Source organism: Mandrillus leucophaeus, unplaced genomic scaffold, assembly GCF_000951045.1.
Source record: "Mandrillus leucophaeus isolate KB7577 unplaced genomic scaffold, Mleu.le_1.0 Scaffold18, whole genome shotgun sequence".
Lineage (NCBI taxonomy): Eukaryota > Metazoa > Chordata > Mammalia > Primates > Cercopithecidae > Mandrillus > Mandrillus leucophaeus.
Genome location: NW_012101809.1, coordinates 2,075,847 through 2,088,675, shown reverse-complemented (window position 1 = coordinate 2,088,675; position 12,829 = coordinate 2,075,847). Strand labels below are relative to the sequence as shown.

Below are 12,829 nucleotides of genomic sequence, written 5' to 3'. Positions count from 1 at the left end.
GCTAGACAGCAGGGCCCACATCACAGTTCCACCTCCCCCAACACTCTGCAAATAGGATATGTGTGGCGGGGAGAGGGAAGGTAGCTGGGGAGAAACACAATAAAAAATGTACACATGCTTTTACAAAGAATATCCTGCTTCATTTTTTATTTGTACCCTCATCCCATCCTGAGGAATTTATAGCCCCATTTTATGGATAGGGAAACAGGCTCTAAGACATTAAGTAACTTGTCTTGAAATTCATTCTTGTGTTTACAGACAGGACAATCAAGACTGGAAAAGTCTGAGAAGGAGGAAGCAGGGTAAGCCTGAAGGGGAAATACCATTGGCAAAGGTAGAAATGTTCAAGCTTATGCACAGGCTTGTGCTGAGGCACTAGGGAAGAGGCATGAAAGAGGGCAGTTTGATTTGATGAAATTGCAGTGGGTAGGGGGATTCCTAGTGGGAAATAAAAGGGAATAGTCAGCTAGTAGTTTGAAAAAGACCACAGAAGAAAATCCTGAGATGATAGACTGAGTAAGGAAGTCTGAGCTGGGAAGACCAGTTAAGGCAGGGCTAAGATAAATCTGCAGTCCTTATTAGAAAGTGGATTGGTGGTAACAGTGGAGGCAGGGTAGGAAGACTGCTGGTCCCTCAGTACCAGATAGGAGAGCAATTCAACTGTAGGGGCCCAGAAGGCTAAGAGGCACAGCTTCCTAAATGTTCACAGAACCTGCAGTGCTGACTTCAGATACCTCTGGAGGTGGCAAGTAGGCCAATGCGGCAGGCTCAGTAACTCACTCAACTTTATGAGCCAAGCTTTGCTCCTCTGAGGTGCTGATGGCAAAGTCAGATATTGTTAAATGAGTAAAATGTGTGTGATTTCAACTATCACTGGACAGTTACTTCAGTACTTTTGATACTAGACCACAATCCATTTCCTTCTGCTATCCTCCCAGTGAAATCTCTAAACCTAATGAGAGTATCAGAGTAAAGGCAATTCATGGAGCTGTCTATAGGAAGCCCTTTTGATTGATAGTACATCTCTCTGCAAATCCAGCTGATAAAACAAGAACGGGGGAATACTGACAGACAGTGGAAAATAAAACTGGAAATCAAATAAAGAAATTAATCCTAACCCAGCCATAAATCTGCATCCTGGGACACAGGCAGGTCATTCTTTGAACAGACTGTCACTCATCCATAAGGTCACTACCCTGGCTGCTTCACAGGGTGGCTGTGAGAGGATTCCATTTGGAAACCTTCTGGAGAACTTCAGACACACAGAAAAGTATAAGTTTTGTTTTTGCTATTCTATTTTCCCCAACTTTGCTGTAAGAAAGTGGCTGAGAGTAGTGCTGGCCGTCTTCAGCACTTTGCACAGAATAGTTACTCACTGTAGCAGGGATCCTAGGTGAAGGGGGTGGGTATGAATTCCTGAAACTTGAGCAGGTTCCCTGAAGCAAGAGAACTCTGGCCTAGTCAAGCTGTCCTGCTTCCTGTTCAATGTGGCAGCATTTCTGTTCCTGCTTTGCCATCTCCATCTCTGGTTTGCCCAGCACTTTCCCTTTAGGTGGTGTGATCTTTATTTTGGCCATATATACAGCTGAGGAGCTTCTTCTGTAGGGGATGTCACCAGTGCAGCAATGCAGAAGTCTCACTATTCCACTGTGCCTCAGAAGCCTGTTTTGCCTGTTAAGTTTTCCTCCCAGCCAGTTGTCTTGGAGTCAGACCCAAAGCTGGGCCTTCTGGTTTGCCCTCTCTTGACTCCAGCCTAGGGAATGGTTAGCAAGGGAAAGGGAGTGTGAGGACATTTCCACAAATGCTGGAAAACCACCACCTATCACCAATTTCTCACCTTTAGCATGCTGGCTTTTAAAAAGTGAAAATTTTAATTAAAAAAAAAAAATCAGCAGGGATAGCTGGACAGAGAAGCCTCTGGAGCTCCCGGTATCCAAAGGAATAGGGCACACTTACAACTATAATTTTTGGAGATATGGTTTGCTCAGATGTCAGTACACCCTGAGGTGTCTGCTTAAGATCAATTCTGTCATCAGATAAAAGCCTTGTTAGAGCAGCAAGCATTTGCTGAGTTCTTGCTATATGCCAGTCACGGTACTAGGCACTTTTCATGCATTAGCTCACTTAGTCCTCACAAACCCTGAAATAGACACCGTTATTATTCCTTTTAACAGATGAGGAAACAGTGAGTTTAAGTAATCTGGCAAAGATTAAAAGGCTAGTGTGATGAATCTGGGATCTGAGGTCAGGCCTTGGGCAAGGTCAAGGCCCTCAACTTGTATAAGGTTGTGCTGCCCGCTCTCTAGTAAGTACTTACGGCAACGTCTCTGCTTCTGCCTGGGCTGTCATCCCTCGTCCCTCTGCCCCACCGTCAGAGAAAAATGCTCCCATTTAGTCTCTTTCTAACCAGCCTGTCAGAAGGGAGAAATACTGGCATGGTTTTGGAACTTAAGGCCTCTGATAATGCCTAGGCCTTCTATGAGCTCCAAAGTTTCTCCTATGAGGTTTCAACCTCTGCCTCCCAAGTTGGCATACCCAGAACTTATCTGCTTGGCAGGTTGGAGGTGATCTCAAGCCCTGCTTCTGGATTGTACAGCTTCTTCTTTCTTGGTCCTGGGCTCAAGAACAAGGGAGTCAGGTTAAGGGTATTCGTTTCTAATTCTCTTTGCCCAAGAACAGAAAGTATTTTAACCTGGATGCCAGGAGGTAAGATTCATGAGGGCTCTGTGTTGTTCACCACCAAATCCTTATTGAATCCTAAAGAGTGCCTAGCATGTAGTTGAGACTCAATTGTTAGAATGAATGGTGGAATGATAGCCGGGCATGGTGGCTCACGCCTGTAATCCCAGCACTTTGGGAGGCCGAGGCGGGCGGATCACGAGGTCAGGTGATAGAGACCATCCTGGCTAACATGGTGAAACCCCATCTCTACTAAAAATACAAAAAATTAGCCGGGCGTAGTGGCAGGAGCCTGTAGTCCCAGCTACTCGGCAAGCTGGGGCAGGAGAATGATGTGAACCCGGGAGGCGGAGCTTGCAGTGAGCCGAGATCGTGCCACTGCACTCCAGCCTGGGCGACAAGAATGAATGGTGGGATGAACATAGTGAATGAGGTAAGAATGAGATTACTGAATTCCTGATTGCAAAGTATACAGCAATTAACTGGGTTATATAAAAGTGAACTGTGTACAACGGTGGCTTTATGTTTTCCAGAAACCGGAGACATCAAGCTAAAAAACTGGACAATCCAAAGCAAGAAGAAATGTTTAAAAACCAGGGGACTGGGGTGGGGTGAGGGAACAGGGCATTCCAGATAACTTAGCCTCCTCAACTCCCAAACAAATATTACCAAACACATGTTCAAACTGAGAAAAAGCAGTTTTAATAGCACACACACACATATTCATAGGACTTTAACAAGATGTAGTATAAAATCTTTAAAAAAATAAAAGGAAAGAAAAAAAATCTGTATTTACTGCCTAAGAGCTGCTGGATTAACTGGCTGACAAGACTGTCCAGGGAAAACAAATGCACAGATAATGAGGTGAGCTGACACTGTTCATGAGTAAGGAATAACCACGGATCATGCTAATTGCTCTACGTGCCCAGCCGCCTGGACCCTACTGTTGCCTCCTTAGCGACAAACCACCACAGTCATCCCCTAATTCTCCAACTCAGTAGCTTGTTTAATGGGCTACCCCTTAAAATTTTCATTTTTAATTTAAAAATTACCCTTGGCTTAAAGACGCCACACATTATTACTGGTCAGTCCCCACCAATTATATTTGTTTTGATAACAATAAAAATGCAAATACTCCAACTAAGCCTGGATGATAACACGCCATTTTTTATCTTTTACATTTGAGATTTTTGTGAAGTTGAAAGCAAGCTACTATTTGCGTTTCAAAGCAGAAACAAAATGCAAACCTTCCGAAAGGTGACAAAGGCACCACTGCTATCAGGAGATAGAAAATGTACAAATGCTGTTACTTTACGGCTACATCGATGCATTTTGTGCACAGAGAGCCTCTTAATGTGATAAAACTAGTAGAATTATATTTTCAGTAACAAGAAAGGCAGTTAGAAAAGGCGAACAGTTACACACAAAAGCATAAACACAAGTACCTTAATGTGCAGCTTGCAATAAGTTTGCCATAAATATCCATAAAATTAGACAAGGTGATTTTTGGCACAGTAATATTGCCAAACACACCACCACTCAGTGCAAGCTTTGTTGCCAAGTCCCCAAAGTGGCCTGACATTCTCTGTGCAATGAACACTTCTCCCTCTCTACCATCCCATTCACTGAGCAATAGCAGCTGGAGGGAGACAAAGCATGGGGACTCGAGGGAGAAGGAAAATACTTGATTTGGAAGAAAAACCATGGGCTACTTGTGCTAAAAGAGAGTCACAAAATTTTCTTGAGAACCCAAATGCAAATACTGACCGGACTATGACCTGGAGTCTGAAGACCTCTACCAGAGTCATAAATACAAGGGCCTAAACTGAGGTCTGGCCATTTATTTTAAAGGGATGATGAAATATTTTTTTCTAAAGGAGAAATATAATTAAAAATAGAGATTTTTTTCTTATTGGAACTGTTAAATAAAAATGTATCAAAGTAGTTTTAAATTTGATGGGCAGTTATCTGTTGAAACTGCAATACAAAAGGGTCACTTAAAAAAAAAACCTGAATAACCCACTTGTCCCCCCCATCAATGTACACAATTAGAAAATATTTACACACTGTAAATTACAAGCAATATAAGCAGTATTTTATACTTTGAGATTTTGTACACTTTACACAATGCAAAATGAGAAAAATATGAACACGTATAAAATTACACACAAATAATGTATCTACAAAGGATTAAATTACAGAATGAAAGCCCCCATCGTTGGGCAGATAGATGCCAGTTTCAAGTTTCTGTCAAATAGAACTCTTTGTATCTATCTCTTTAACCATAAGTGGCATTTTGTAACAATACCCTTGAGAGGTAGTATCAAGATAATAATATTCTTACCAGTAAACAACACAGAATAAAACTTTTGTTGGTCTGACTCTTGGAGCCTCAATCAGTTTAGGTTCTTGGAAACTGGATTTACTTAGTTTTCCCTATAAAATCTCTGACTGCCAATGTTTGATTGACATAAGTTCAAAAGTTACTGATGCTATTTTAAATGATAAATTTAAGACAAAATGCTTTTTACTCCTAAGCCTCAATTTAGAGGTAGAAAGTTATTTTATTTTCTTGCCTCTCAAACCACAAACATCAAGTCCAGTTTCCGTTCCCCTCCATCATCTTTCCCCCTACAACTGGAGACACTAGAGCAGTCAGGAGAACAGGTCACTCAAGCCAATACTGAAAGAACAACAAAAAAAGTTGCCATTCTTTCAGGAAACAAACTCTCCTAAAAGGGACATCTAGTCAACAAAATAATTTTCTAGTTGGCTAGTAAGAGTTTGTTACTACCCCTGGGCTAAAACCAGCATGTGCACTTCCACGAACTCTCTACCATTTAAACCAAAGGATGGCTTTCCAGTGTTTAAGAATTTAAAGCAGCTGTGGTTTTGAAGTACAACTTCAAGATACAAGCAAACATACACACACACACACACACATACACACACACAGACAGACATAGTGTCCCAAAGAATTCAGGTCTCTGCCAAAGTTATATACTCATGGAAACAAGGTTGTTGGAAACTTGTCCAGATCTTTAGGCTTTTACAATATAGACTTCTGTAATATGGTTACCAAGAGCCAGAATTCTAAGATATAGCCAAGATTCTAAGATTTAACCAGTATTTAAAATATATGCATTTAAAAGAAATCCAGAACAAACTGCATATGAATGTTCTGGCATCAAAACAGGGCCACTACTTTACAGCTTAACCTCTTCCTCTTAAGGGAATCTGACACATACCAAACTTTTGTTTCTCAAGTTTAAATGTATTTTAAAAACAGATTTATAATCTTGAGTAATGAAGGAAAATGCATGGATTGAAACCTCCCTGTGGTTTATAAAAGTTACAGAAGAGATTTATGCTTTTTATTACTAAACTCAGTTTTAAGCATTCCCTTTGTGTCCGAAAATAACCAAGAGGGAAAATTAAAACCAACTGGAACTTGGTCTTGCTTTCCATGTCCAACTTCTTAAGTTAGTCCAAGCTCTTTTCTTATATATTTCCTGTGATTATCCAAGTGACAAAAATACTATCTAAAAAAGATAATTGGCTTATAATTTAACAAAAGGAGTTAACTGGGGCAGGTTAGACATGTGACTATTAGCTGCTTCTACCCCTCCCCTCTTTTAATAAGACTCTGCGCTTTTGAAAGGTCAGTTGCCGTAACAATTAAGCAGATCATATTTCATATCTGCCTCAGAAATGGCAATTTCATTACCAGCTTCATACTAGATATTCAAGTGGCACATTTGCTGTACATTTTCTTGGCATTCCATTGGATTCTGTAATAATCCTTTCTACTCCTCTAGGAAAGGCTCTTATTGAATTTCTCTTGCTTCGTATTTTTGCTGCTGCAACTCCTATTAAGAATCTGGTACCCAGAAATCATGAAGCTGCCCCTAAAAAAGGGGGAAAAAAGAGGGTAAAACAAAATTTAATCAGATTATGAATTACTCCTTATAAAACTACTAATCATCAGACAATAGGCTTTGATAAGACAAGTAATAAAATCTTTATATTGACTTATCTGAAAATTTATGGTAATCTGATTCAAATTTCACATACAGTGGTCAAACAATAAAAAATAGTATAAAATAAGTGCAGGATGTTTTTCTCACCACTGCACACACGGAGGGACTTAGTTAAGCAAAATAAATAATGTTAAGCTGATTAGTATAGTTTTGCTATTAAATTATTTTCTGTTTTAATACCACATCAATACATGACCAGCATTAAAAGAAAATCCACTAAGGTTAGAAACAAATACAAAAACAACAAAACATAAATTTAAGATTTCTCAAAGACTTAGAGAGATTGCTTTATCTACTTAATATTCAGTGTTCCTATTATTTTGATATAAAATATAAGTAACTTCCAGGCCCTGGCTACTCAAAGTTTAGTCCCTGGAGCAGCAGCATTTGCATCAATCTGATAACTTGTTAGAAGTATAGAATATCTCAGTTCTCACTCCAGACCTATAAGTCAGAATCCATATTTCAGCAAGTTCCTAGTTGATTCCTATGTACATTAAAATTTGAGAAGCGTCATTTTAGACAATCCTATGCCAGTTAACTCTGTAAACAAGCAGGCAAGCACACTTACTAGCAGGTGTTAAAAAAATTGTCCCTCTTAGGCAAAGACTCCTTAGACATAACATCAAAAAAAAGTGACAAAAATATATACATAATAAATAAAAGAAAACCAACACAAAGAATGGAAGAAAATATTTACAAATTATATCTCTAATAAGAGATTTGTATCCAGAACATATGGGGAATTCATACAACTCAATAACAAAAGGACCAATAACTATATTCAAAAATAGGCTTTTTGAAATGAAGTATGAGATGAAAAAAATGGACAAAGGATCCTAATAGACATTTCTGCAAAAAAGCTATACAAATGACCAATAGGCATATAGGAAGACGTTTAACACCATTAATTATTAGGGAAATGCAAACTAAAACCACAATGAGATTCTACTTCCCTACTCTCTACTATGGCTTTAGTAAAAACAAGTATCGGTGAGAATATGGAGAAATTAGAAACCTCAGACATTCTGATGGGAATATAAAATGATGCAGTGACTTTGGAAAACAGTTTGGTAGTTTCTTAAATCACTTAACATAGAATTACCATATGGCCCAGCAATTCGACTTCCTTTTCAAATGCTTCATTTGAGAACATATATTCACATAAAAACTTGCATACAAATGTTCATGGAAATATTTGTAATAGCCAGAATGTGAAAACAACATAAATGTCTAATAAGTGGATAAATAAATGTGACATATCCATTCAGTGGAAAATTATTTGGCAATAGAAGGGATATACATGCTACAACACTTATCATTATGTTAACTGAAAGCAGACAATTACAAAAGACTACACAGTATATCTCATTTACAGATGTCCAGAATAGGGAAATCTATAGGGACAGAAAGTAGATTAGTGTTTGCCTAGGATTTGGGAGGATTCAGGAGGGGAATCAAGGTAGTAGGGGAAAGGGGAATGACTGCTAATGGGTATGGGATTTCTTTTTGGGGTGATGAAAATGTTCTAAAATTAGATTGTGGCGATGGTATTCACTCTGTCAATGTATTAAAAACCACTGTACATGTTAAGTGGGTAAAATCTATGGTATGTGAATTCTATCTCAATAGATCTGTCTTAAAAATGCTCTTCATTGAATAACCTCCATTTGATGCAATGTAATATTTTTAAATTGGCTCAACCACTTCTGGAAATAAATTAATGAATATAAAGCAAACAAAAACTAAAAATAATTACAAACCATGTATTATACTGGCGTTTTCAGGTTATCTTAAGATAACTAGAAGCAAATGCACTGTTATACTCTATTTTATTTCAAACAGTATGAAGAGTGCCATTCAGCAAAACTATTAAGAATAAATGAAATTGTATAACAAAATGACACCTGAGTAGGCCGACAGTTCTGAATTATTTCCTGCCATTTTCCATGTATCCTGGCAACCAAGTCTTTCACCTTAAAAATATCAAAAACGGGAAAAGGGATTGGATTAAAACATCCTCACCTACAATCAGCTTAACACTACACAAAAGATCTGACAGTTGCAACAGGCCCACACTCGACAACTCAATTTGATTTCTGTCAACAAAGAGAAAATAAACTATTCATCTTTTGGAGGAGATCTCAAATCATAAGTAATTAATAAGACTTTCCTTTATCACCATAATCTAAACTATTGAATGTTTATGATTTAATTTTCCTGTTATTAAAGATCATCCCAAAAAACACGTTCTCTGCCTTCAAAGGAACTTAACTTTAACTTGCTGGCTTTTGAACAATGAGACAGAGAAGCTGAAGGGTGGTCTGTGTCAACAGACCCAAGGCTTTGGCTGTTCGGTGCCTTCCCTGCCCAGCTTCCCTTTGAAAGGATCAAGGCCATTAAAAAAACGTTTATTTGTTCCTCTCCACATTATTAGAAGATCCAAAATTCACTGTTACTCCTCTCCATGTTTGTGCCCAAGTACTATGAATCCCCTTTAAATACCTAGTATTTTCCTACATTTGGAGGTTTAGCAAGTCTCTACGCAAAACTGAAACTTTACCACAAAAACCAAACTCTGTCACTCTAGAGATGCTCAATTAGCTATTGAACATAACTGTTTGAGAAAAATGTTTTAAACAACTTAGGAATTTTATATCAGCTTTAAATTTATAAAGTAAATTACAATCTCTGCTTTTTTCTTCGTCTACAGTTCAGCAAATAAAGTTTCTCCAAAACAATCACCAACTTTTCTACAATAGAGGCTTTTGGAAAGGCAGACAACTCACCTATGTCAGCAGGACCATCCCTTGAAGCAATTTCCACAGACCACTATGTCGCTTTCCACTTTAAGTAAGAGAAGCACTGGCAACAATCTGTGCCAAGTCCTTGTCTTTAAGAAATATAAAACTTGGGTGGTCCCCTTTTAGCATGTCTGTCAGTAGTAGCCGCTACCAAGTTCTACAGGCCAGCAATTCTGGTCAATGAATGCTCAAAAGAATGTGCTTCTGAAACTAGAGTTCTACTCTTGGGCAAAGAGCTATCCCCTACAGGTATCTGAAAATCAGAAATCTGAAAACAACTTCATTAGTTGCTTATTTTTGTATTTAACTTAAATTTACTAAAATAAATACATATACTAAATCCGAATGGGCATTGTTCAAATGACTAACCTTTGCAGCTAATTAATGTAAGATATTAAGATACAAAGCTGAGGCTTCATATTCAATGACTCTCCAAAGATAAGAGGCAAAAAGAATCAGCATTATATTACATTACCAAAGCTAAAAGATAATCTTGGAATTAAAAAATCCTTAGAAAAAAGTATTTTTATTTTATTTCGTTTTATTTATTATTTTTTTACACAGAGTCTTTCTCTGTCGCCCAGGCTGGAGTGCAGTGTCGCGATCTCAGCTCACTGCAAGCTCTGCCTCCTGGGTTCAAGGGATTCTCCTTCAGCCTCCTGAGTAGCTGGGACTATAGGCATGCGCCACCACACCTGGCTCATTTTTGTATTTAGAAAAAAGTATTTTAAAAGTGTCTGATTTTATGTTTCAGGAAAAACTGTCAGATCATTCTATTAATACTAACATTACTTTCCTACTCCATACTCATAGATTTGGCTTTTCTATTGTCTCTGAGTATATAAAACCTTTAAGAAAAAAAGCTTAGCAAGCTTAGTGCTGAATCATTTCCACCCTAGAGCTCAGACTAGGTGATGTATGACTCAAAGATTTGAAGACTCCTGGCTGGATGCGGTGGCTCACATCTCTAATCCCAGCTCTTTGGGACACCCAGGCAGGCGGATCACGAGGTCAGGAGTTTGAGACCAGCCTGGACAACACGGTGAAACCCCATCTCTACTAAAAATACAAAAAAAATTTGCTGGGCATGGTGGCGGGTGCCTGTAATCCCAGTTACTTGGGAGCCTGAGGCAGGGGAATCGCTTGAATCTGGGAGGTGGACGTTGCAGTGAGTCGAATTCATGCCACTGTACTACAGCCTGGTCAACAAGAGTGAAACTCCGTCTCCAAAAAAAAAAAAAAAAGATTTGAAGACTCCTTCCTTTAATATATTCTTCAATGGAACATTCAAAGAATAACAGCTAAACTATTTCTACTCTATGAATAAAACAAGTTTTCAACCATCATAAAATTTCAAAGCCACTGTTTCATAACTTATATATTTATTTAAATAATGCTTCAATCCTTGATGGTAACTTAAGCATGAAGGTTTTAACATGTGTAATGGGGAAAAATAAGTATCATTAGTACTAGAAGTATTTTTCTCCTTGGGTGTCAGGAGTTTCAGAACAGAAAGCAAAGTGAAAAGTGTATTTGCTTTGAGATTTTTTTTCCTTTCACTTTTAATTTAGCTACACTAATTTAGCAGGAGCTGATTTCTGTTATTAAAAGAGAAAGTCCTATTTCTAATCTTACATGTTTCTTTTTTTTTCGAGACAGAATCCTATTCTGTCTCCCAGGCTGGAGTGCCATGTGTGTTCATAGCTCACTGCAACCTCAAACTCCTAGGCTGCAGTGATCCTCCTGCCTCAGCCTCCCAAATAGCTGGAAGTACAGGTGCATGCCACCATGCTGGCTATTTTTCAAAATTTTTGTAGAGATGGAGTCTTGCTATGTTGCCCAGGCTGGTCTTGAAGTCCTGGCTTCAAGCAATCCGCCTGCCTCAGCCTCCCAAAGTATTGGGGTTATAGGCATGAGCCACCACGCCTAGCTTTATATGTTCTTTTTCTGAATATAGGCCTGTATGCTTCTATCCTTAAATATTAACGTAACCAAGATTAAGAAAAAAAAAGAAAAAACACACTTACCTTAGTTCTGTAAAAAAGTCTTGCATCTTCCCTAATATCACATTTAACATGCTTTTCCAAAGCCCCACAGAGTAGCACAAAGTGTTTCTGTGCAAAACAAATGCAAGGGATGAAAACAACTCTGAAGCATTACAAATTAACAAAGAAGAAATTATGCAGCTAGAACAACTAAATCATTTAAAAATCTATTATTCCTGTTAGCAATGCCTGATGTTAACTATCCCACATAACAGTAGTTGTATCAGTGAAAGTTGCTTCCATGACAGTAAGATGATTAGCTTAAAAAATATACACTCTAACAAAAGTTGTTTTGCTATGCATTAACTCACATTAATGAAAATTAACCCCAGAGCTCTAACTGGGTAATATAGTACTCAGAAATTTAAAGAGTCCTTCCTTTAACATACTCTCTAATAAAATATTCAAATAACAGCTAGCCTTTAAAAAAAAAATTAAAAATTTTTTTTTTAAAGAAATGGGGTCTGGCTCTGGTGCCAGGCTGGAGTGCAGTGGCACAATTATAGCTCACTGTGTACCCTTGAACTCCCCAGCTCAAGTGCTCCTCCAGTCTCAGCCTCCTGATTAGCTAGGATTACAGGCATGCAACACCATGCCCAGTTCTTTTTTTTTTTTTAAGACAGTCTCGCTCTGTCACCCAGGCTGAAGTGCAGCGGTGTGATCTCAGCTTACTGCAACCTCTGCCTCCCAGGTTCAGGCGATTCTCAGACTCAGTCTCCCGAGTAGCTGGGATTACAAGCGTGTACCACCACACCCAGCTAATTTTTGTATTTTTAGTAGAGACAGGTTTTGCCACATTGGCCAGGCTAGTCTCAAACTCCTGACCTCAGGTGATCCACCTGCCTCAACCTCCCAAAGTGCTAGGATTACAGGCATTAGCCACCGCACCCAGCCATTTTTTTTTTTATTTTTAAATTTTTTTGTGGAGACAGGGTCTCACTTTGTTGCCAAGGCTAGTGTCAAATGCCTGGCTTCAAGTGATCCTCCCACTTCAGCCTCCCAATGTGTTGAGATTACAAGCATAAGCCACTGCACCTCGCCAGCACAACACTGGCCCATTTGATATTTGGTAATGTTGGTATCTTATGAATATATTATAGTGTTGCCAAGGTATAATGGTTAAGTTCCACTCCAACAAACAGAGCTAACATTTGCTGACAATCTTTTCAATATGACATGGTTATAAGACCATATCACACCCCTCTTTCTGGTATATATGGGAATTCTTATAGCAAAATCAGTTTGTGACTTTTTTTTTTTT

At 38.5% G+C, this 12,829-nt stretch overlaps 1 protein-coding gene across 2 annotated transcripts in view; it reads right to left on the bottom strand.

The window, feature by feature from the left end:
* Positions 1–3,358: 3,358 nt before the first annotated feature.
* The window catches only part of FAM178A (family with sequence similarity 178, member A), a 68,053-nt gene continuing 58,582 nt past the window's right edge, over positions 3,359–12,829 (bottom strand). The window contains exons 18-20 of one of the 2 annotated variants that reach the window (XM_011977407.1): positions 11,551–11,637; positions 8,627–8,695; positions 3,359–6,587 (exon numbers count right to left, since the gene is read on the bottom strand). In XM_011977407.1, the coding sequence (XP_011832797.1) occupies positions 6,552–6,587; positions 8,627–8,695; positions 11,551–11,637 (192 nt within the window). In that variant the 3' untranslated portion in view covers positions 3,359–6,551. Of the gene's footprint in view, positions 6,588–8,532; positions 8,696–11,550; positions 11,638–12,829 lie in introns of those variants that run through there. The other variant, XM_011977406.1, reaches the window with a different exon arrangement.